At 35.2% G+C, this 27,276-nt stretch overlaps 1 protein-coding gene across 1 annotated transcript in view; it reads left to right on the top strand.

The window, feature by feature from the left end:
- The window catches only part of LOC150105034 (MAGUK p55 subfamily member 7-like), a 256,968-nt gene that overhangs the window by 110,558 nt on the left and 119,134 nt on the right, over positions 1-27,276 (top strand). Inside the window, exon 6 of the mRNA XM_090395105.1 lies at positions 4,512-4,580. Within this exon, the coding sequence (XP_090251231.1) occupies positions 4,512-4,580 (69 nt within the window). The remainder of the gene's footprint in view (positions 1-4,511; positions 4,581-27,276) is intronic.

Consider the following 27,276-nt stretch of genomic DNA (forward strand, 5'->3'; position numbering starts at 1 on the left):
CCAAGATATACTAGAGGATGGAGTTTATTCTTAGGCGAGTTGATCAGAGTTGCTTATTTAAATTAGAAAATTAGGACTTTAGATCTTTTGTCCATTACAATTTGAATTGTTTCACTTACTCATTGTCGTATATAAACTATAACCTACTACTTTGTGCTCCGAAGATGCTGATTTGAAATTCAGCGAAATATCTTTTTTATAAAATAGTTTTTTTGTTGTTGTTAATTCTGTTAAAATAAGTTATGAATAACGTTCAACACCTAAACTTGTTTGTTAGACTGATTGGTGTATAATTTGCTACTGCAGTCCTCTTCCCACCCCCTTGAAAACTCTACAAGAGCTGAGACTTAAAGAGCCTAGCCAGAAGCATTGCTAGTTCCCTTTCACATTCTCACAAAACCCAAGCTGATATCCCATCTAATCCCATGTCGTTGTCAACATTGAAATCAGCTTCCCTTTTCTTAACTTCAAAGATTAAGCTGAAATGTAAAAAATGAATAGAACCAACCAAAGGTGGGGAATGAGTAGAATCAATTAGGACTGCCAACATTGGGTTGTCAATGCTGATTGGTTCTCTCTTTTCCTTACTTGCTATATGGAGGTGTTTTCACAGTTAATGATGAAAGCACTCCCAGAAAAATAAAAAATAATATATTAAGCCAGAAAACAGTTGGCAGTTTTCTGTTATTCTTCAAACAACATATGTTGTTTGATTTTTATGCTGATGATGCATGTGATATATAGGCAAAAATTCAACTAACAGAGTTAATTTTATGTAAGCCCTCCTCTCTTTATTCATTTTATGTCTACTTACATTCCTATCATGAAAAGGATACATAGCCACTGACTTTCAGATATTAATGAGAACAATTTAAAGTTGCAACAGACATAAGAAAGAACTAAAGTCTTGATTTGGCAATATCAGCTGTTGGTTAAAACAAAAGTTACATGGATTAAGTCTTAAAATGATGGCCTCCCACATTTGTGGAAAATTAATACAGTTTTACCTGTTAAGGTTTGAGCATCGTCTCTGCTGACACCAAAAACAGTCTCTCCAACTTGTAATAACAGGTTTTTGTGTAGCACTTTGGATTTCCTCCATCTCATCCTGTTTGAGGAGTATCTAATGCATTGTCTGGCATCCCAAACAGTTACAGTGAATGTGTTTCCTATGTTCTCTCAAGCAGATGTCAGTAGATCTTCCTGTCCATAGTAAGCTCAGTCAGTTTCGATGCTGCCCTTTGGTTGGAAAGACTTGGGTTCAAATCCCATCTAGGACGCGAACCTTTATTAGGACTTTTCAACTGAAGGTGAGTTAACCAGTCTCATACAGAGGTGGCGGAGCTTTTACTCCCAGAAACTCAGATTTTTCATCCTGCAAAGCAGGCAGACCAGCCATTAGAACGTGTGCAATTAACAGACATAGCCTGAGTTGCTTTGGCTGTAAATCCAAATAAACCCGAACCGAACCATAGTAAGCCAATTCATAGACACACTGAACTCATACACTCCTGAATGTGATAAAGAATGGGGTTTTGCTAATTTGATGTATCATTTTGAATATAGCATGGAGTTTATATTTATTAACTAATATGGCTGTTTTTTTAGATATGCCCTGGATATATATGAGTTAGGGATAGTTTTGGGTCTTGTGTATTGGGGGGGGGGGTCTAGTATTTTATCTAATTTATAGAAGTCTTCTAATTTACCAAGCAGCCAAAGTCTCTCTCTCCTGCTTCCCTCACAGGTAACTCCCCTTTCTTTTGTAAAATATTTTGTTTAAATTATATTTAAAATTGAAACATCATGATGAGCTTTAATATTGCATCTGTTTACATAATGTACCACTCAGCAATAGTCTCCCCCCCCCTTGAGAGAACATGTGGGGATATGACAAACATATCCTCACATGTCCCAAGGGACACAGAGGTCTGACATACGTCAGTTTTCAGGCTGAAGTTTACCCTGTGATAATGGCCAGTCCTCAGCAAAGTGCCAGCAGCATCGAACAATTGATCCTCTTCCAACTACTAACTGCCCTCAGACTTGTTTAACTTTTTGTGGGAGCTATTAGTATCAGAGACTCTACCAATTGACCAACCTTTGCCACACCTTCATCCAGGCCCAACAATCAGGTATCCTAAAATCAATAACACACAGAGGGCTGCCTATTTCAGTTTCTGTGACTGAACTTATATACCTTTAAAATTTTAGTCAATGGCTGTTAACTAAAACCTTATTAACATAAATAAAAAAATAATATACTAGCACCCCAGTTGTCCTCCTCCTCTTCTGATACACAACACCACCACAAAACTCTCACCATCCTGTTTATCTAGGGTGTATCCAAAAAAAAAAAAAAATAGCTAGAATGCTTAATAAATATAACCTACACACCACATTCAAACTATATATCAAATTATCAACCTTCATCTATTTGCCTGGAGACACAGCATCCTTTTTTCTCATCCAGTATTGTACAAAGTACAAAGCCATGAGTTGGCTTACTGTGGACAAACAGGAAGATCTGTTGACTTCCACCTCAGAACATAGATTTATATTTGCAGCCATTGTTAAGACATGTGAAGACTGTCTTAACCAGTCTTGACATGTCTAGTAGACCATTTGCATAGGATTACATGGCAAAAAAAACCAAAATGCAACATAGAAGTCATTATAAGTCAGAGAGACTGTTTTTGATGTCAGCAGCAATGAGGAGGTGCTAAATTAGTACTTGAGTTATTTTTTTTATGTCAATTAAAGTTTTAAATTGTCCTCACTAATGACAGATTGTCATTGCTTATGTATAATGACAAACTAATTGTACTCAGATGTTAGAAAGATAACAAAGCATTAGCAGTTAAACAAAATATTTTAGACTATTGATCCACTTTTGATTGACCAGTGCTGATTGTGTAGTACTTTTGCAGAACAGCATGCATGCATACATGTTTGCACATGTTTAGAATTTTCCATAGTTTGGTCTATGGCCCAGTACAGACCTTGGGAAAAAAAATTACTACCCTCATAAAATAAAAATACAAAAATTCAAATATGGCATATGAGCTGCTAGAGAAAATAAAGTTATAAACAATAAAAAAATAAATAAATGCACAACAGAAATGTGTAAACTGTCATTTATTCAAGTGTGCATGTATACATATACACATAGAAAATACAGTCTGGGTTTATTGCCCAAATGATATCAGATACTAATAAAAAATATCAGACAATTTTACTTGTATTACAAATTTACTTATTTAATTCATTAAACTGCATGCATGCACACTTGCATATATATGCGATGGGCTGCCAAAAATTATATTGATAAGTACTGATTTTTGGTTATGTAAAGTTAGGGAAATGCTTCTCTAGTTATTGAGAATAAAGATCAGTATTCATGTTATGTATTCACTTCTGGAACCAGCTCAAAGTGGATTACTTCATCCAAATGGTTAGCATTGTTTTGTTGAACTGACATCTTATCAAGACTAGACATGCTACATAATCCATATTGATTTTGTATTTTGAAATTATTGAAACAGGCACATCATTTTACTGCAGGTAACAATGTGTTTGATAAGGGATTCATTCAGAGTGTTGTCAACTAATCTACAGATATTGCAAGTCTGAGTGTCAACTTTTGTGAAATATTTTGACAGCTTCTTTACTGACCAAGATGATATATTATAATTTCCTTGAAGTACTGATTTTAGCTAACAGTCTACAAGCATTTGTCTCATCAGCTTTGACTTGACACAAAATTTTGAAATCAGTGGAGTAGTTGTCCAGATCAGGTTATTTTTTTTTTGGAATGACGGTGCTTGCTCCCAAGAGAACAAGCATCATTTACTAATTAGATAGGCATTATTATGACAGAGTTAAAAAAGAATATAAAGACAAATTTTAAAAACTTTTGAGTCACCCTTGTAATTGATATTTTTATTTTATTTTATTATTTTTTTTTTTAATTTCAACAATGAGGACAGTGATTCTGCCCTCATTGTTGAATCGTTTTAATTGCAAATGAGGACGATTTGTGATTGAGCACTTCTGACAGAAAATCTGTTCATGGGGCTAGTTGATTAAGCATAGTATAAAACAATATGTGATTTACTGTGCTACACAATTAAACTGTATGAACTGTTTCTTTGTGAAACAGTTCATAGTTTAATGCATACATCACACATGAATTATATGCATATATTTAATGCATAGCATACATCACACATGAATTATAAGCTGTGCATTCAGATTTATAATAAGTCACCTCTCACTATATCACCAGCCTAGTTTGCTACAGTTAGTACTCTCCCTATGGCAATATAGAAAACTCCCAGTCATAGCTCTATAGGCATTTACTGTTCTAAAAGAAATTCATTATTACAAATCATCCATTGTAACAAATTATTCTTTTGGTCGTCCTTGTATAGTGAACATTGACTGCATAAATGCAAGTAAATAATTTGTTGCCATGCACTAAAACTGTATGATGCATTTTTTGTTTTAAGGTACATAATAGGATAATTGGCCAAGCATTGCATCCATGCAGTTTAGAAGCCAGACAGCTTTCATCAGAGGTATTAGCTAAATGTTTTGAAAATTGTGCTGTTTTTTATTATAATAATTATTATTATTTTTGAATAACATAGTGCTTATTTTCATTCCTTCACAAAAGTATTATTTTTTATCTGTTTTCAAATTTTGCTGAAATACCATTCATTTTCCAAACTCATGTAAATACATAGGGAAATATGTTTTTATTATTATTATTTTTAGACTTATTTAGAACTACTTAATGTTATGCTCATCTATATATAGTTATCTTTTATTTGAAAACATTAGTTTTTAAGTTTTAAAAGAGGTAAACCATGAGTAGACATATCGATACAAAATAAATAACAGAAAAAACTCGCGTAGAAAGATTATTTAATAGTATAATTTTCGCCTGTGTGTCACAGGCATCTTCAGTACATTAAGCTCAAAATTAAACACTAACTGACAATTCCAAAAAGCGCCCCTAAGTAGCTGGTGTAAGATATAACTAAAAAGGTCAATAACTTTCCTAAAATAAAATAAAAATAAAAATAAAAAATTAATACAATAAAAAGTTAAGAAAGATTAGCTGATTTGTAAAGTACTATCTCCCATAAAGGGGATAGACGTAAGCCGTCGGATCTGTTTAAGTTAGGAGAATGAAGTAGAGTTTCACATGTTTCTTTATAAAGGCGTTCCATGAGAAACTGACTTTTGTGAAGAACTCTTGTCTTTCTCCAATGAACTCTGTGTCTAGTGAAGATGGCATGTTCAGAAAGTCCAGACTTTTCAGGTTTTAAGTATTCAATATAAGATTGGTGTTCTTCTAGCCGAATAGAGGCAGATCTTCCCGTTTGTCCGAAATAAGATAATCCACAAGAGCACGGAATCTGGTAGACACCTGGATGATTAAGATGTGGAAGCTTGTCCTTAGGAGAAGTGAGAAAGGTGGAGATTTTTCTAAACGGTCGAAAGGCAACAAAAATATTCAGTGGTTTTAAAACTTTTGCTATACGTTCACTGATGCCTTGTACATAAGGGATAGTAATGCGCGTTATTTCCTCTGTGTTTGAAGAGGAAGACATTAAAACTACTCAAAGTTCTTTTAATGAAGCAATTCTTATAACCATTAGATAGAAAGGAAGTTCTTTCTGTAAAAGATCGTCTGTAGAACAAAAGGCGTGGGCCCGATGAACCAGTGTTTTAATAGTTCCTGCATTAACAGATTAATATTCCTTAAACGATGTAAGATGGCCCAGGTTATTCCAACCTGTTGTAAAATAAAAGAAGTTTTTAGGTCCCCAAAAGCTCATCGGATCTACTTCAAAAGCTAGTAAGTCTCTTTTAAATATTCAGCTACACGAAGCTAAAAAATCTCTTGCCATCTTAAATAGAGAAATTATGGATATAAAAAATGCTCTGGAATCTGTTTTAACTGTTGAAACTTTTACTACTGTAATGCGCATATCTTTGAGTTCTTACTTAAGGTCTTTAACGATTCTCGTGACAAGCTAAAACGCAAATTTGAATCACTAGTCAGCTTACCTAGATCCAGTAATAATACTATTGATATAGATAAAGTAGTCATAAATGTTTCTGGATGTCCAAAACGTTAACAGACTGTGAACGTTTTGTTTTATCAAAAGGATATGATTTCGCTGTTACGCCGAATAAGGCGCCAATTATGGATTTTTTTCATAACATAGACAGGGGTATTCGATCCTTATCCCAAAAAACAGCCAACAGATTATGTTTTGAATGTGCACAAATTCTTTTTCATGCCAAGCCTCCTCGTCCTAATCTTTCTTACTCTGGATGATTAAGATGTGGAATAATAATCGAGTTTAAAGCATTGAAATCACTGAAGAATAACAATAATTTAATAATTACGAAAGCTGATAAGGGGAAGGCTGTAGTGATTCAAGATAGGAAGGAATATGAGAGAAAAATGTCTCTTTTACTTCGCGACTATTCAACTTATAGGCCTCTTACATCGGATCCTACCCGGAGTCAATTGAAGAGACTTAATTCTCTTATAGATAATGTATCTACATGGAATGAAGATCAAAAGAAAAAACTTAAAACCTTCTTCGGTCGTCCACCTAGATTGTATGGTCTTCCAAAAGTTCATAAACCAGGCATTCCGTTAAGACCAGTCGTTGATTGTATAGGTTGCCCCACTTACAAAATCTCAAAATTTTTATCAAATTTACTCTCCTCTTCAACTAGAAGAACTGATACTTATATAAAAAATACTTTGGATTTCAAAAATAAAATTTCAGATCTTCATTTGGACGTTTCTGATATCATGATCAGTTTAGATGTTGTTTCTTTATTTACAAATGTGCCTCTTTCGGAAAGTATTGAATTACTACAACAGGAATTTCCTTCAGACATTGTAAACGTATTTGATTTTGTAATAAATTCTGGTTATTTTTCCTTTAAAAATAAGTTGTATCAACAAATTGAAGGAACAGCAATGGGTAATCCTCTCTCTCCTGCTATCTCCAATTTCTTTATGGAACATTTTGAACAACGTATCTTTGACAATATTTCTCCCAGACCTACTCATTGGTTCAGATATGTTGATGGCATTTTTGCTGTATGGAATGGCTTTTCTGATGAACTTCAACAATTTCTCACTAAGTTAAACGCATTTCATCCTAGGATCAAGTTTACTCTAGAAGTAGAATCAAATAAGCAGTTAGCCTTTTTAGATCTTCTAATTCTTCGCCAACCAGATGGTAACCTACATTTCTCAGTTTATAGAAAGAAGACTCATACAGGCTATTATATCCATGCGGAATCTCATCACCATCCCAGTCAAAAGGCAGGAACTATTAAAACACTGGTTCATTGGGCCCTCTCCTTTTGTTCTACAGACGATCTTTTACAGAAAGAACTACAATATATAACTTCTTCCTTTCTATCTAATGGTTATAAGAATTGCTTCATTAAAAGAACTTTGAGTAGTTTTAATATGTCTTCCTCTTCAAACACAGAGGAAATAACGCACATTACTATCCCTTATGTACAAGGCATCAGTGAACGTATAGCAAAAGTTTTAAAACCACTGAATATTTTTGTTGCCTTTCGACCGTTTAGAAAAATCTCCACCTTTCTCACTTCTCCTAAGGACAAGCTTCCACATCTTAATCATCCAGGTGTCTACCAGATTCCGTGCTCTTGTGGATTATCTTATTTCGAACAAACGGGAAGATCTGCCTCTATTCGGCTAGAAGAACATCAATCTTATATTGAATACTTTAAACCTGAAAAGTCTGGACTTTCTGAACATGCCATCTTCACTAGACACAGAGTTCATTGGAGAAAGACAAGAGTTCTTCACAAAAGTCAGTTTCTCATGGAACGCCTTTATAAAGAAACATGTGAAACTCTACTTCATTCTCCTAACTTAAACAGATCCGACGGCTTACATCTATCCCCTTTATGGTCTGAGATAGTACTTTACAAATCAGCTAATCTTTCCTAACTTTTTATTGTATTAATTTTTTTTTTTTAATTTTTTATTTTTTTTTTATTTTAGGAAAGTTATTGACCTTTTTAGTTATCTTACACCAGATACTTATGTGGCGTTTTTTGGAATTGTCAGTTAGTGTTTAATTTTGAGCTTAATGTACTGAAGATGCCTGTGACACACAGGCGAAAATTATACTATTAAATAATCTTTCTACGTGAGTTTTTTCTGTTATTTATTTTGCATCAACATTAGTTTTTGAATTATCCATATACAGCCAAATCTCTCTATAACTAATCTATATGCACCACAGAATAGTTTACTATAATGAATTTTTTTAACATAGCTTGCAACCTAAAAAGCTTTGGTTAGGACTTTTTTGATAGTTTGTTACAGTGGCATTTGCTATAGTGAGAGTCACCTGTATAAAGGATAATTTAAAGAGACTCTTTTGCAGATTTTAAATATGTTCTTTAATCTCTTGTATTAACTGTGATAAAAAAAAATATTGTATGTAAAAAAACAGTGAGGCAGTGTACTGAGGAAACAGAAAGTTGGTTCTGATTTTTTCCTTTCCTTTAGTGTTACACGGTGATCAGCATTCATTTTAGGCAAATTAATGGACTCTACAACTGTGTTATAAATAACTATTTTAATTTCTTGATGTTTCAACCTTCATATTAAGATCATCATCTGGAGTATACACATATATACAGAGACAAGTTGAATTACATTTTACACAGTATGCTAAAGAGACAATGATTTGATCAACTGTTATTCTACTGGCATGACCTCTAGTGAAAATAAATTTAAAAAAATTAAAATAAAAAAATTACTTTAAAAAAACTACATCAAAGCTATATTCTATTCTATAATAGAATTCTATTATAGAATATAATATAATATTCTATATTATATTCTATTTAAGATAACATCAGAGAAACATTTCCTCATGTAGATAGTTTTATTACAGTAACAATGATTTCCTAATTTAACATGACAATTGTTAGATTTAAGATCCTGGATTATCTATGGTGCTATTTATAGTTAACTCTTAGGGAGAAGGTTAAGTGGGTAAAATATGTGCCTTCCATATTCTTGGGATAGTTAGACCATCATTATTGTTAAGATTAGGGTGGTTGATAAGAATCTCACAGGCGTCCTTAAATTTACGTTCATACCATGTTTTGGTGTGATGTTCCAGTCAATTCTATGTTACGTGTTCAGGGCATGATCAGAAAGGCCACTTCACCATAGTTATTATATTTAATGTGTCGTTTATATTCCTTTTGTCTGATAGGAATTGTGTGTCCCGTTTCCCCTGTATAGGGTAGATTACAGGTGCAATACTCCAGGGTGGGCCAGCAGAGGGAGTGAATCCTTGGATAAGTTTAGTAAGCTCTTTAATTTTGAAGGAGGTTTAATGGTGGCTTTAAGGTTGTATTTCTGTAGTATTCTGTTTATTTTATCTGATGTTCCTTTAATGTATAGAATGGTTACAGTTTTATTGTAATCTAGTTTATCTTTGTTTTAAGTGAGGCCTTGTAGAGAAATTTGTTGATAGTATTTTGTTTGTAACCATTTTTTTTTTAGGCAAGTATTGCTGTTAACTTTAAATTCATCCTTAAACACTTGTTCATTGGAGTAAATCTTCAAAGCCCTGTTTTTTAGAGTATTAATGACACCTGGTTTTTGTGTTGGGTGGTGGTGGTGATAGGAGTTTATGTGTCGGTTTTTGGTAAACAGTGAAGGAAAGACTGCCAGAAAGAAGACGTGTGACAAGTGTATCTAGAAATGGAAGTGCATTCTGCTTTTCATTCTCAATTGTGAACTGTGTGCCTTTGTAAAAATGCATCTAAAATGATTGGTTCTAATTTAGAAGCTTCTACTTGAGTGATATTTTTAATAATTAGTGGTATTCTTGTTGCTGAGGGAATTTCAGAGGAAATTTACATTCTTAACAATAAAACATGTTGATAATGTAAAATAGTAATGTCAACCAAGTAGTAACTTCTAATTTTTTTTAATCTGAATCCTTTCAAAAAGGATGCAAACTTATTGTACTTTAATAATAGGTGGACTAAGGGTTAAATAAATCCAGAAGCTCTGCTCTTAGACCACCAGATGTAGCACTTTTGCAAGCTACTTCATGCATCTAATAAACAGGATAGTGATCTCTCACTAGGCATTGAAAATCATCTACTACCCATTGACATTCACGAACATCTCTGCCTGCATTCAGATTTGAATTCATGACCTGTTTGGTTGGAGAGTGGAATCATTATCCACTTGGCCAACCAGGCTGGGAAATTGGCATTTTTTAAATGAGTAAATCATTTGAGCAGTGACCGGATAACCCTAAGCAGTTATTTCCTAATTTGTATCCTTAAGGGGTATGCAGGGTACTATAATAGTACTGTACCCTGCATACCCCTTGAGGATATGCATTTTTAATATTAATTTGTTATTTGAGGTTTCCAGTATGTTACATATTACACTTTACTTTAAGGCAGTGGTTTCCAAAATGTGGTACGCATACCCAAGGGGATACGCGTGTCGATACATGGGGTACGTCAAAAAAGTTTTATATTGATAGGAAAAAAATTAAGTAATTAATTAAAGATAAAGAATATTACTTTCTTTCATCAATTAAACATATATCTAATATAGACAAAGACGTTATAAAGATCCTGTAAACTTAAATTTGCAAGTAGCGCAAATTGGGTGACTTTGCATACATAATCGTCCATGGCAAAGCTGTCATGTTTTTTAAAACTAGGGAGTAAATCTCTTACTTATCATTGTCATTGTTTGTAGAGCATCCTAGTGTTGACAAGCCGAACTAGAGAAGAAAAATTGCTTAGTTATCCTGCTATCTACAGATGACACCACAGTTGTATTAATTATTTGACTATTAGTAGTAAGTTTAACGATTTTATAGTATATATTGCTTCTGTGCAATTCCAATGCCTTTTTGTGCTTACTTTCACATTTACACTAGAAATAGTGAATTAATATTATCAAAGTTGCTTACATTTTTTAAAAGTGTTTGATATTATCAATAGTAAATGAATTATATTTACATTTTACAAATTAATCCTCACAAAATGGATAAATGGTTAAAAAAATTTCCTCCGAAGATACCGCAAATTGAAGATAATTATGATAGTACTTCTACATCAGACGAACAACAAGGAAAAGATAGGATTGATTCTTCCATTCAAACAAGTTCATTATCAGTCAAATTAGGTGATAAAAATATTAATCTGAAACTTAACAAAACCTTGCCCAAGAAAGTTCGAAATTATCAAGAAGACTACTTGAAATGGGGATTTGCATCAACGATAGTCAACAATGAACCTCGTCCTACATGTGTATTGTGTCATGAGACGCTATATGTAATGGAAGTATGAAACCATCATTATTAGTAAGTTTGAAGATATGTAATTCTCAATCCAACAACTTAAAAAAATTCACTAAAATTAACGATAAATATTTGGAGGCATCTCTTGAGGTTGCATTCTTAATTGCAAAAGACCAAAAGCCACACGTAATTGGGGAAACATTTGTACTCCCAACCGCCATAAAAATGGTAGAAATAATCATGGAAAAGAATATGCAGATAAACTAAAATGTATTCCCTTATCAGCAAATACTATTGGTAGACGTATAGAAATCATTGCAGATAATTTAAAGAAGCAACGTATCGCAGCATCAGAAACCATCAAACCAGAATTTCAAGAAATTATGAAAGAAATGCAAGGTCGTTTTTCACATTAAATATTGTAATAAATATGTTTGTAAGCTGTTAATAATAAAAATATCTAGCATTTTTAATTATTATATGATGATGCTAGACATATTTCCTCTTTATAATACTTATTACAATAGATTTTTGCTCAATCAATTGGGAGTGTGCGCTATTTATTTTTTCTGTCTTGTGGGTATGCAATCAAAAAAGTTTGGAGACCACTGCTCTAAGGCACTAGTAATGCATCAATCCACTTATATCTTTGTTTTCCTTTGGTATGTTTTCATGCCATCCTGCCTAAACCACTGTTTATGATAATACCACCTTCTTCTTGTTCTTCTTCTTCTTCTTCATGTAGCATCCTCAGTGAGAGGGTGCAGCACCATATCCTTCCAGTTCTTGGTGGCTTTCCTTTTTGTTTCTGCATAGCCATGTGATCCTGTCGATTATCTTATATCTTCAAGCCATGTCCTTCGTTTTTTGCCTCTTGATCCTTTTCCCAAAATTTTTCCTTCTAAAACTGTTAGTATTTTCTGTCTTTCTGAACCTCTCAGTACATATCTCACCAATCTCATCTTTCTCTGGATCATTTCCTGTGATAAAGATCTCTGTAGGACATCTGTATTTGTCACATGTTCTGTCCATGAGATTTTCAGAGCTCTCCTATAGCACCACATTTCAAAGCCCATTATCTGTTGTCTTACCACCTTATAATACCACCTTAGATTAGCTCTATTAATTCTTAAATGTTAATAATGTCAAATTCCTTTCTACTGTTGCCATTTTTAATGATTCTACCATTGATGCCATTCATTTTGCTTCCATTGTGCAATGGATTGCATTTCACTTCCTTATTTTCCTTAGAACTTGCATATATCTTGGTCTCTAGAAGTGACTATTTTATTTCCATCTTTCAGATCAATTAGTACAATACTTTTTATGACTTATTATCTGCTTCCAAACTAAATTTGGTAATACATCTAATAATAGCATAAATAAAACTGGCATATAGTGCGGAGTAGCTAGAGGAATAAATTTATATAGAATAAGAAAGAAATTAGCCAAAACACTAAATTAACTATAACCTACTCTATATATATAAAAAGATGAGCCAAAATTTGAAACATTTTTATAATGTTTTTTGTCTTACCTGCTTACCAGCCCAGAACTCAGGGAGTTGGGAACCGTAAGTGCCAGGGGAACAGAGCCCCCCCCCCCCCAGTGTGTGTGTGTGTGTGTGTGTGTGTGTGTGTGTGTGTGTGTGTGTGTGTGTGTGTGTGTGTGTGTGTGTGAGATAATGTTCAAACCAGTTATAAATTGTGTTTAGTTAACATGTCGACTACCATTAGCCTAATGTGTAAGCTTGCTGCTGGTGCCAATAGGTTCTTAGTGGTTTTTTCTTCAAAAAGTTATAATTGTTGGTACATTTTTTACTTTGTCACTGAACTATGAACATTAATTAAATTAAGGGGATATTAGATCCCACATTGTTTTAAAACCGAATAAGAAACTCAAAGATTGGAATCAGAGAGTTTCATGCCGAATATAGTATATAAAAACTATAAAAGTATCGGCGAATACTAGCGTGAGCTGAATGCAAGTAGTCCTAGAACGTAGTACAAACACGGGCAACTTGTTGCAAAGGTGGGGAAAGTTCTGATCACTATTCTTTGGTATTTACCATAATGTAAAAACACATTTCCTAGGAAATGTATGCTGTTATTACATTATGGTAGGGAGGTCACTACCCAGGCCAGTTTCAGCCTTTATTGAGGCTTCATCAGTGAGTAGCTAGACCAAATTATTAATACCAAAGGGTATAGCGAAAATAACTTATATACTCTGCTATAACGAGTTGTCCAAAAAGGTGCACTCATTAAGTTACTTAAATATAAGGAGCCAACAGGCTTCATTTCGGCGATATAAACATTAATTAAATTAAGGGGATATTAGATCTATGAACTTTTCTTTAGTAAAAAAGGTTGTTCAGAGCTTGTGTGATTATATTGATTGGAAGATTCTGTTCCCATGTGGGTAGTTGGTGATGCACCACTTGTATATTAATGTATAGTGTGAAAAATACGATATAAGATAACTCATAGTTGGTAACCTAATATAGATAGCCAAGGCCAAATACGAGTTATCTCATAGTTGGCCTTGGTCAAATGTTTTAGTTAAGAATGCAATCAATGTTTTCCATGCTTCTGCCTCTTTTCATAGTTTTGTCTTTTTATTTCTGATATATATACCAAATTTGTTGTGAGAAGGGAGGGAAAAGTGCAGTATTATTATTATTATTAAACCTTCAGGGAGTCAAGGATTCATTGAGGCACTGTCATGCCTTCTCTTAAACTCGTTCAAATTAGATGCACTCACTACTTCAACCAGCAAACTGTTTCACTCACTCATAATTCTTTAAGAGAAAAAATTTAGCTCTCATCCATTTCTTAACCTTGCACAAAGTTAATTTCCAGACATTCCACCTTGTTCTCTCCCTGCCTTCCATGTAATGAAAACGTTTATCAACAGATATTCTCTAACACTCTCAAAAGCTTATAGACCTCTATCATATTGCCTCTCTTTTCACCTGTCTGCAGCCCACATACTCTGTCTTTCCTCAAAATCTACATTCCATAATCCCAATATCATTTTTGTAACTGTTCTTTGCTCCTTTTCCACATCTGTCACCCAGGAGACCAAATCTGTACACAGGAGTCCAGTTGTGGTGATATCAAGGCCTTGAAAAGAGGCAGAATTACTTTACATATCAATGTTCGTTTCAACATCAAAAGTATCCTCTGGGTTGTATTTGCAATTTTTGCTATGCAACTCTTGAACTTCAACTTTCTATAGATCATAACTCCAAGATCTCTAGCTTCATCAGCTCCAAGCATAATCCCACCAATATAATATACTGTTAGGCATTTCATCATGCCAATGGACATAATTTAAACTTGCTAACACTTTCAGCCTATTCAAATCGCTCTATAAATGCTGATATCAGTAGCATCTTTGATTGCCCTACCTATGTTTGCATCATCAGCAAACAATTTAAGATCTGCTGTCAAGCCCTTTCCAGTATTATTGATATATAGATTAAACACCAGTGGTCCAAAGACTGATTCTGGAGCATACCACTGGTCACCTTAAATCTGGCAGATTCACCTCCTCCCTCCATATACCGCTTTCTGTACCTGTCCATCAGGCACGCACTTATCCAAACCAGTAGTTACTTTCCGATCTTATGTTCTCCAGTTTATGCAACAGCCTTTCATGTGGTGTTCTATCAAATGCATTAACAAAGTCCAACAATATCATATTGTATCCACTCCCATTATCTAACTGAGTCATAACATTGTTATAAAGCATGAGCAAGTTGTAAAACATAACTTTCCTTTAGTACACCCATGTGTGTGAGATGTATTCAATGTGCAAACTAAAGGAGATGTGGAAAAAGATTGAAACTAGAGAGAGAGAAAGAGGGTGTGTATATTAAATGTTTCAAAATTGAGTGGCTATTAGGTGACAAGAACAGAGCAGATATTTGTAGAGTGGACAGTGTTGATGGTAGGATGGAAAATGTTGGAATTAAGTCAAACGTATGGTGGTGGAAATACAGGAGAACGAAATGGATATAAATAAAGAAACAGCATGTTTGAATGTTATCCTTTACAAGGAAAAATGCAAAATTGAAAAGTTGCAGAAGCAGCAAGAGATTAGCAGGCTGAGAAGAGAAAGAAGCAGGTGGTCTGAAGTAATAATAAAGACCAAGCAAGCAAACAAGGAGAAAATACTGAAAATGTTGAGACTTGATGATCATAGGGGTATACTTAATGAAAGTGTAACAAAATCATGTATCCCTGGTGCAAAAATTCACAATACTAGTCATGTCATCCGGATGTAAAAAAAAGGTAAGAAGAAAGAGCTAATTGTCTTAGTTGGCACAAATGATCTGAGATGCAAGAAGTATTCTGTGAGGGAGAGTGTAAAGGAGTTAGAAGCAAAACTTCATGAGTGATAAGGTGAAGATGTCTCCTGCCATGCTATGATAGAGGCGAACTGAGGAGGAAGGCATTGGTAACAAATGATCATATATATGTGTGTGTGTGTGTGTATATATATATATATATATTGCAAAATTTTTATTTATGATATATAATGAGTATAAATTTAATTTTTGATTGTGTTTACTCTTCTATGATCTATTTTTCCTTTCCTTAAATCATGGCTTATGTTGTATTATTTATACTTGTTATTTCTTCAACTCTAAAATTTTTGTCCTACACAATTCTTACAGACTCTATCCTTATTATTACCTCTAACCCTTGGCCACTATTAGTGTATTGCCCACGTGTGCAAAACTCTATAGACAAAGGAAATGCCTCTGGCTAGAGCCGATTCTTTTGTCAGTATACTAGTGTTAACCCTGTTTCAAATTTTGGAAAATTTATTTGTTTACACTGTGCCATCAAAATTCTATAGATAAGAGAAATTTCTTTATCTAAGAGCAAACACCTGGTATGGCACACAATCCTGTATGCTTTCCTTTCTCTATTTCTAACCACAATAATCAAATATATTCTTATTTCACACTGCAGTTGTGACTGTCTCCAATATATTTATGCATAGGTTCTCTTTATGAGTGGTGCATTGAGATTAGTGATCAGGCAAGTTATTTGGTTGACAAGAAAAAATTTATTCATTACTAATAAAGCAAGTTACAATTAGTTTTGTAGACACTAACTTAACTAGTGTTGGTATGAAAGGTAAATAAGATAACTCGACGTAACATGGACATTCTAGTTCCCTTACAACATGAAATATTATCAAACACTATTAAAATAGGATGTCCTTCTAATTACTTAACACTCCTAGATTATTTTCACACAATTATTTGTTCCAGAACTACCCGACCATGGCAAACTAAAATATTTTCACACTGCACCTATACGCATGTTGGCATTCTACTTGGCCGCATCGCTGCTTTCATTCATCTCATCCCAACCTCACTAGAACTTTCTTTCTCCGGGAACAACTGGAATTTTCCAAGTTTTCTGACTCAGATCAATCATTTCCTATTCATGGTTCAACTCCTAAAGTCCTACAACACTTCATAAATCACAATTCGAATTAGTCCCTTTTTCCATCACAATCTAACTTTCTTTGTATATAAAAATTGAAAAGTTCTTACTTTACGGAGGTGTCGGGATCTCACTGGCTTATACTTGTGATCATCAATTGGAATTATACGGCTCGCGTTTTCTTCATCTGGTCCCTTTTCGACGAGGTTACCTGGCTGATATGTTCCTTAGGTTCTTGCTTCTGGAAGGTAGATATACGAATATGATCACGATTCGTTTGCCTACAATGTTAATGAAGCACTGCTGCTGATGTTGGTCCACGGGGTTCCGCATTTTCTTCTCGGCCTACGCTGACCTTTTGCTATGCCGATACCTATAGGCATGTTGGCATTCTACTTGGCCGCATCGCCGCTTTCATTCATCTCATCCCAACCTCACTGGAACTTTCTTTCTCCGGGAACAACTGGAACAGGTAAAAGGCAAAAGCAAAAAGCCGTGTTTTCGTGTTGCAAAAAACTATATACCTCCTTGATGACCTTCACACGGCACCTTAATTCCTCTGCACTCCGTTCCGACGCTTCTCGTTCTCGTCCACGGGAGATCCCCCCCCCGTGCAACGTAGACCTTTGCGTACGTGATGGCCCATCAGGTCATGATTTAATCTTTTTATCTTGCCTGGGATTTTAGCCTAATGTTCGCATATTAACACATACTTCACCCATTCCTAAATTGCTTCTCTCCTTTCTTTTTTTTTTTTTTTTTTTTTCACATAAGACATTTGACAATACAATAATCAGCAAATTTCAAATCAAGGATGTTATTATCATTTCATTTACATTCAATTTCTTTTTATTAATATACAAGTCTTACATCAAGAATTTAGGTACGTGTTAAATCTGAATGAAAGGCAGTACATTATAAATTCTCTTTCATTCAAGATTTAACAATATATATATCTGATCAACACACGGAAGGCCACAAGACCTATAGCACATTAGTACCATGTCAGGGGCAAGAGGAATGGAAGAAAACAGGAATCTGTTCACATTTTTCTTGAACAGCTGAGAATATCTTGCTGCCTTCTTGATATTTATTTTCTATATTCTTACCATGACTTTTGTTTAGCTAGTTTTATACAGTGTTTAGCTTTCTTACATTTGTCTCTGTATTCTCTAAGAGCACAAGCTGACTTATTTGCCAGGAACTTTTGATATGCTTTCTTCTTTTCCTTCAACTGCCTCTTTGACTTCCTGTGTCCACCATGGAGTTCTGATTTTTCTATCCTTGCAGACGACCTCACTACATGCCTCTCTGGCTGAATCAATCAATGTTTTCTTCAAGGCTTGCCACTGAATCTCCAAGATGTACTGTACTGGCCATTATTATTAGCTTTTTGCTCTTTTCTCCAAATTTTCCCAAATTATTTTTGTATAGCTGACAATCATTTCCTACTCTGCTATTTAGATCCCCAACAAGGACCAACTTTTCCTTTTTCATTGTGTCAGTTGCTTTTTCTAAAGCCTCAAAAAATTCCTCCATTCTACCTTAGTAGAACCTTCTGTTGGACATAGGCACAAATAAGTCTCACTGTTCAGTTCCCCATTCTCATATTTGCCCACATTACTCTACTTGATACTGCCTACCATTCAAGAAGATTAGCCTCGTATTTTGTGTTGAATACTATGGCTACTGCTTCTTTTCCTTGATTGTCATTGCCTGAGTATAACATTTTGTATTTATTGCTCAGAAAGATCTCACCACTTTTTGTCTTTTTTTTTTTTTTTTTTTATTGCAGTGACCCCTATTATGTCGATCTGGTACTTATCCAATTCCTTCGCTAGCTCGATTTCTTTGCCATTCAGTCTTCTTATGTTGTTAGTGCCGATCTTGAAGTCTGCTGATGTTCAGTTGGGGTGTGTTTTAGAATTTGTTCCAGTAGCTGACTTTTCGCTGTTTACCCCTGGTTCCCTGGAAAAAAACAACAGAGGCTTTGTTTAACCAGGTGACACCCCAGCCTGCATGGAATTCTGTCATGTTGTACCATCATTTTATATTGTGGTTTAAGCAAATAAAAATACAATTTGTTGTCCAAAATCACGAATTGCCAGCTCCTTGTTTGTTCAGTATCCAAGTAGATACCTGACAGGGTGCACCACAAGAAGGTGAGGATTGGACATTAGGTCATAAGCAGTGATATTCTATATTAAAATATAGAATATCATTGCTGGCTTGGTTGGCTGATTGGTTAAATGTGCCCAATCTCCAGCTAACAGACTGCAGGTTTGAATCCCCACCTTGAGTGTATATTTTTGTGAATATTTAGATGCGAGATGAAGTTCATCATGCAATACGAGGACTATCTTACTTATTGGAGGCATAAAGTGGCTTGAAAAGTTTATTTAGTTTCTATTGCAGGATTTCCTGATATATAAAAATAATAATAAAAGCAGAAGCAAAAAAACCTCAGTCCATTTACTTTACTGATGTCTTATAGGTTTACAGCCGTTTGTGGATGGGATTTATCTTGTTTGTTTGCAAGAGATATAAAAACATATTTTACATGTGTGAAAAAAATTATCTAATTTGAAATATGATGAGAGATTAGTCCTAGCAGTGAATTCATTTGCTGATGGTAAATTTTTCACTTTTTTTGAGATCACGTCAGTAAAATATAATTATTTGTGTTCTTGCATTCTAGTGAAAATATTAGTAGCAGAAATTATTTTTGTCCTATTTTCAAATGCTTTCATTTAAAATTGTCATCTTAAATGTTTATAAATGGCATGATGTTTTCACATAACATTTATTGAAATAAACATCGACTTTTTTTTTCTTCTTCCCTGAAAAATTCTATTATATGGATTTTCTTCATGCTTACAGTTTTAGATGAGTTATTTTAATATAATGTTAAATTACATTACTCACTTTCCAATTGTGAAACTTTTTTTAACATCAAAAATTTCTATTTCACCGAGACAATTCATCGAATGAACTATTGATCGCTGAAAATGTTATTCGCTAGAAAATTGAAATGATATTGCATTGATACCGATATATGAAAAGTAAATGCAGTGCAAGATAAATTTCACAAAATATAATTTTATTATGTATCTATGTATTAGTTTGTGCGGTTAGCTGAGTGGCTGGTTGCTTCATAACCATATTCCTGGGAAAGGAGTGTCCTGGGTTCGATTTCCTTCGCTGACGTGAGGAGCTTAGGATCTTTCTCAGACATAGCCAAGTTGGCCGGTCTTGGGCGAGGACTGCAGCGTTTTTCTCCCCAGTTTATATGGATATTTCTGCCCGCAAGAAGGCAAACCAGACTTGAGAACATAATGTTTCTACAGACATAGGATACACTTGGAGGCATAGGCCAACCACCTTATCCTCGTATAATAACAGGGGCCCAAGAACAGAACTACGGTTCTGTTCTTGGGCCCCTGCTGTTTTAACAATGGTTCTGTTGTGGTAATCTGTCAGATGCCCTTATCTTTTTCCCTTATGATTTTCTCTTATCTAACACACTCGTGTCTGCACAGTTAGCCTAGTGGCTATGTACTTTGCAACCATATGCCTGGGGAAAGAGTGTCCTAGATTCAATTCCTGTTGATGACATGGGGAGCTTAAGGATCTTCCTCAGCCATAGCCAAGTTGGTCTTGGACGTGGACAGCAGGGTTTTTGTCCCAATTTATCTGGGGTTTTTTATCCCACAAACAGGTAAACTGGCCCCATGAGTACACACAGATACAGTCATGAATATCACCCTTAGGAGATGCAGCAGAGGAGTGGCGAACTGGCTGCATTAATATGCCCGTAACCTTTCATTAGGAGGGGACTCAACCCATCCTAGACGGATGAGAAGGATAGGATAACACACTCATTACCTTATCATAAAATTCAAGCAAATTGCTCAAAAAGACTTACCCTTTACAAATTCATGCTGACCATCATAAAGAATACAATGTTTATCACCCCAATCTTGTATTCTATTCCTAACCAATCTCTCTAACACCTTGACTACAACTGCAGTTATACAGACTGGCTTATAATTGGAAATTTCTGTCCTGGAACCATGCTTGTGGAGTGATACTATTTTGCCTTCTTTCCACTCCATATAAATCTTATCTGCTGCAAGACTTTCATTAAATAACCAGATCAAGGGCATAGCTAACTGTTATGCACATTCCTTAAAAATACGTGATGATATACGCCATTCCCACAACTGTGTTAACATCTAACCCAATCAACACCTGATATACCTCTGATTCTCTCACTTCCAGTACTCCTGATACTTTCCTCCCTTCTACATATTACATGGCATCATTTACACACTATGATATATATGCTGATAAAGTGCCCATTCATTAATTCCACTATATCCTTTGCAACTGCCACTCTGCTATCATGACTATCCACCATATGTCAACCTGCCATAATTATTCTTCCTCTTGATTGGCATATAGCAAAAGAATTCCCATGAATTAACCTGGGCCTGACCAACTAATTTCCTTCATATTGCACCTTTTCTTTCTTTACTATGCTCATCACCCTCCTAGCCTGCACTTTATACTCTTCATGGATCTGGTCACTACCAACTGTCTTGTCTTCTACTCTAATATTTTCTTTTCCAACACAGCTTGCTTGATTTCACTGTTCATCCATTTTACTCTTATTCTGTTTACTTGCTTAACCCTTGGGCTGCAGTTATACATTGTTTGTGGCAAATACTATCTTATGAATTTCAATGCACTGTCAGCATCTTTTCTGCACAGCTCATCTACCCAATGTATTGATTCTAGTTGACTACAGAGTTTCCCACAATCACCCCACCTTATAATTTGACATATATCCTTTTTTGGTAATAACTTTTTCTCCATGTATCAAAAAAGCATCTCATGATCACTCTCACCAACTGCAGCAGTGTCAGTAGCTCATTAACAACTACATCTTGTGATGTTATCACCAAATCCAAAACACTAAAGCCTCTAGTTGCCTTTGGTCACATGCTGCTTAAAATATTTATCCCTCAGAAATTCAACAAACTCACTCTCCTTATTCCCATACACTTTCTCCTCATTCCAATTTGCATAAACTTTTCACAATCAGTATTTTCTCTGTGTTCCATGACCTATAATAATATCCTATCAGATATACTAGCCTGTTAATTTCAACTTCACCACACAGATTCAAAATCTGCACGTGTACTATCAACTTCCACAGTTTGTTGGCACAATTCTTCTGCATTCATTAACAGTTATGTGATATGTCAAAGTCAAAAACAATCATGGATCCTATTTATCTCATCCAGTAATCAAACAACCATTGCAGAAATTGTAAGGGATAAAATCCAAGAAATGAAAGGTACATACTGAACACACTGTCTGTTTACTTTGGAACATAATAGATGCTGATTCTAAAGTTATTGCAGATGCTCGGGGAGAAAATTTAGCCAGAATCTCTGCAGCAAACTTCATATCATCCTAAATTTTTAATATTGAAAGAGAAACAGCAGAAAAATGTTTCTACCAATGGGCTTGAGCTATACAATCATCCATTTGTTAAGAAGGATCTAAAAAGATGTCTTTTCCCCAGCACAGTAGGTTCTGATGGCATCCAATATGAGATGATAAAACATATTCAATAATCTCCTTCTTTAACTATACAATAGAATACTTAAAGATGAAGAATTTCCAGATTTTTGGCATAAATCAATTTTCATTGCCATCCCAAAACCTGGAAAGGATCTATCACAAGCAAACAATTATTGACCTATCACTCTGACCAACTGTTTTTGTAAGATATTGGAAAAAATGGTAAATAACATACTTCTCTGTCATTTAGAATGTAACAAACTTCTTTCCACACACAGTATGGCTTTCATAGACACTGATCAACATTGGACCATTTGGTCAATTTAGAAGCATATATAAGGGACACTTTCTTGAAACAAGAACATCTGGTTTAAGTCTTCTTTGACATGAAAAGAGTTTGACACAGCCTGGAGATAAGGCTGATAATTGTTTGCTTGTGTTAGATCCTTTCCACCAAGACCTCTTTAATCTTGTTCTGAGATGACACCTTTCTGTGTTTATTAAAAACTGTCTAGCTGAGTCTTCCAAGTCCACGTGGGAAGTATGCCATTGTTCTCATATCATCAAGAACAGAGTTTTGCCCAAGGCTCTGTCTTACGTGTGACACTTTTTGCTGTCAAAGTTAACTTAATCATTGAACAGCTTCTTCCCTTTGTAGGTAATGCTCTATATGTTGACTTCACAATTTACTGTCACTCTTATAACATTAGTGTGCTTGAAAGACAACTTAAGCAAGATAAACAATTTCAGCTAATTGGTTCAGGTTTTCAGAAGAAGAAAAAAAGTGTCTGCATACATTTTTGCCAAAAATGCACTCTTCACCCAGATCCAGAAATAAGAATAGGACAAACTGTTATTCCAATAGCAACAGAAAACAAGTTCTTGGGACTCATCTTTGACAGAAAACTTGCATTCTTTGCACACATTTGTCCACTAAGAGAAAAGTGCAGGAGAGTATTGAATCGCCTGTGCACTCCATACTCTACTGAATGTGGTGAAGATCAATCTTTATTACTTCATCTTTATCATATGTTTATACATTCAAAGCTGATTATGGATCTCAGGTCTATGGTTTCATGTCATGTTCTCAGGTCTATGGATATAGCCCTCGCCATCCAACACAAGAGCATCGAAGTAACTGAAGATATTCTCACAAATGACCTTAGAACCATTGGGAAATACTTTCATAAATGGAGACTAACACCAAACCTCAATAAGACCGAGGTAGCTCTTTTCACCTAAACACCAAATTGTCAAATAGGAAACTTCAGGTCAGCTTTAACAACACAATGCTGCAGCACCAAGATTTCCCTAAATATCTGGGTGTTACCTTGGATAGAACACTACCTTTCAAAAGACATCTGGAGAATCTCTCTTTAACGATCAGAACCCGTAATAACATTATACAAAAACTGTGTGGTTCTACATGGGGCTCTTCTGCTATTACACTGTGATACCGCACGTTGCCCCTAGTCTACTCTGTGGCAGAATATTGTTCACCAGTATGGCTAAACACTCCTCATATCAAGAAAATCAACACACAAATAAATGCAACGATGAGGACAATAACAGGTTCAAATCTGCTCCCCTCTACTGGCTTCCAACTTTGAGCAATATTGCACCACTGAACCTGTGCTGACAAGATGCTCTAGTAAAAGAGTACAAAAAAATAAACAGCAATCTTCTGTTGCCAGTACATGAAGATCTCCCATATATAAATATGAATTGCCTTAAATCCTGATGGCCTCCACTAATACTGACTGAAGAACTAGTTAAATAGCAATTTCAATATTAATTCGAAATGACTAGAAACTTGGAAAGAAAAATCGCCATCTTAACAAGTATATCCTTTCCACCCAAAATCCAAAAAAGATTGAGCTTCCACATCATCTGTGGAAAAGCCTAAATAGAATATGCACAGAATATGGTATCTGCACAGACAGCTTACACAAGTGGGCAAGATCACCTACACTCCAATGCGACTGTGAGGCCATAAACCTAACCATCCAGCACATTGTGGAGGACTGCAGCATAAGCACCTACCTGGTAACCTGAGAGACTTTTTTGAGGCAAATCCTTCAGCTCTTGATTGGCTATCTGAACTAGGCTTAAAATTTTAGTGACTTTTTTTTTACCTGATATTTGTATATGTGCATTACTTATCTCATTCTTATTGTCTGCACAAATATGTATTTATATATTCTGATGTCATGTGTCTTTATTATACCATATGCTAAATAAAATAAATAAATAGGTCTATGGTTCTGCAAGGCATAACTGTGTCTACAATGGTTGGATCCCATCCATCTTCAGAGTATAATGATAGCTACTAGTGTCTTCCTGATTTAAGGTGACGAATGGTGTACCCCAAGGATCAGTCCTTGGATCACTGTTGTTCAGTCTATACATTAACGATATTGGAAGGATCTAAGGAGATGTTTCAGTTGTTTGTTGATGGAGATAAGATAGGTAGGGCAATCAGGGATGCTACTGATATCTGGCACCTACAAGAATGATTATTGACTGGAGATTTGGGCAATGATAATAGCTGTCAGTTCAGAGTTAGTAAATGTATTTATATTAGCTGTGTTATGCTATAAGAACTTGATGGGGCTAGGGATCTTGTTTTCATTGCCAATATTTTCAGCATTTTCTCCAACCAGGTATATATTATCTGCATATCCTAATATTACTGTTTTGTTTGTGTTATCTTTTACAGTTTCCCAAATACATTTTTCTAATGCTAAATTAAAAAATGAGTGAAAGGGCATCTCCTTGCTTCAATCCTGTCTTAATATCAAAAGGCTCAGATCTAATTTCATTAGCTAATACTATGTTTCAACTGTCAGTGGTGCAAATTTTGATTCAACATATCTTATGAGGTATTCCTAGTTCATCTACTACTCCCAAAGGCCTTCTCTTTAAATGCTTTTCTTATGCTTCTTTAAAGTCTATAAATAAAATTTGAACCTACAGATTATATTTACATTTTTTTTCCAGTATTTGTCTGTGTAAAAGTTTGGTCAACTGTCAATCTATTTCTTTGGAATCCTGCTTGATATTCACCTATATTTTCTTCAGCATAAGGTAAGATTCTTTTTAGTATAATATTGGATAAAATTTTGTAACCTGCTGACAGTAGCGATATCTCTCTGTAATTTCCACATTCATTTTTGTTTCCCTTTTTATATATTGGAATGATTAGCGATTTTTTTTCATTCTGTAGGTATCTCTTATTTTTTCCATATTAAATTTACCAGCTTGTGTATGAGTGACTAATTCACTTCTCCTATATTTAATGAGCTCGGCTATTATTTCATCAGTACCTGGTGCCTTGTTATCTTTGAGCTGCTTTATACTACACTGTCTGATCAAATGTATCTGGACACCCCTCTGTAATTTGTAAACTGACATCTAGATGTCACTGTGACCTCACTTACCGGTATAAAAAGAGGCACAGATCTGTGTTATTCAGTTATAAAAAGTACGAGTAAAATGGGTAGGTCAAGGGAGCTCAGTGACTTTGAATGTGGACTAGTTATTGGTGGCAGCATCAGTAAGAAATCTGTTAGAGACATTTCAACCCTCCTCAAATTACCCAAGTCATCAGTTGGTGACGTGATTGTGAAGTAGAAACGTGAAGGCACAACCACAACAAAGCCATAGTCAGGTATGCCATGTTTAATGACAGACAAGGACCATTGAGTGTTGAAGAAGGTGGTTCGTGGAGATCGCCAGACATCAAGTGAAACAATCACCTGGGAGTTCCACAGGGCTACTTACTGTCCAGCCAGCACCGTGACTGTGTATCAAGAGTTAAGAAGAATAGGTTCCATGGTCGAGCAGCTGCCCATAAACCAAACATTTCTCCTGTGAACGCTAAGTGCTGCCTGCAGTAGTGTAAAGAGTGATGTCAGTGGACAACTGAAACGTGCGATTTGGAGTGATGAATCACACTTTACCATGTGGCAGTCTGATGGGAGGGTTTGGGTGTGGCAAATGCCTGGAGAATGATTCCTTCAAGCATGTGTAGTGCCAACAGTGAAATTTGGAGGAGGTGGCATTACAGTGTGGGTGTGTTTTTCATGGAATGGACTTGGCCCTCTTGTAACACTACACAGAAATCTAAATGCAGAAGGGTACAGGGACATTTTGACCCGTTGTATACAGTAGAAGATAATTTGGTGATGACTGTTGTCTGTATCAGCATGACAATTCTACTTGCCATAAAACAAGGTCTGTGAGGTAATGGTTTGTGGAGAGCAACATTCCAGAAATGGACTGGCCAGCCAAGAGCCATTAAATCCCATAGAACATTCTGATGAATTAGAACACCAACTTCACTCCAGACCCCAACGACTCACATCACGAACTGTTCTGGCTACAGCTCTTCAAGAAGAATGTGCTGCCATTCCGACACCTGCTAGAAAGTCTCCCCAGCAGAGTTAGAGCTGTCATAGAAGCAAATACTCACCCCTTATTAATGTCCACTACTGGAAGGTGGGTCACAGGGAAAGTCTGATTACGATTTCGAGTAGGTGTCCAGATATTTTTGATCAGATAGTGTACTTAATCTAGTGAAGGATTAAATATTTTTGGATGACAAGTATGGTAAGTATTCTGTTTAAAACACTCAGCAGGTTCATCACAATTTAAGAGTTTGTTCATGTACCGTCTCCACCTGTTTGCTATTTCATCTCTAGTGGCTCCTGTTTGTCCATTGCTATTATTGATTATTGTTGTCTTCCTATGGGGGGCATGTTTTTTGTTTTTTAATTTCATGGAAAAATTTTCTAGGGTTGTTACTGTAAAGTATTTCTTATCATCATCAAATTCCT

Source organism: Typopeltis vanoorti, chromosome 7, assembly GCF_054136105.1.
Source record: "Typopeltis vanoorti isolate ZY-2024b chromosome 7, IOZ_Tvanoo_1.0, whole genome shotgun sequence".
In the NCBI taxonomy this organism is placed as follows: Eukaryota; Metazoa; Arthropoda; class Arachnida; order Uropygi; family Thelyphonidae; genus Typopeltis; species Typopeltis vanoorti.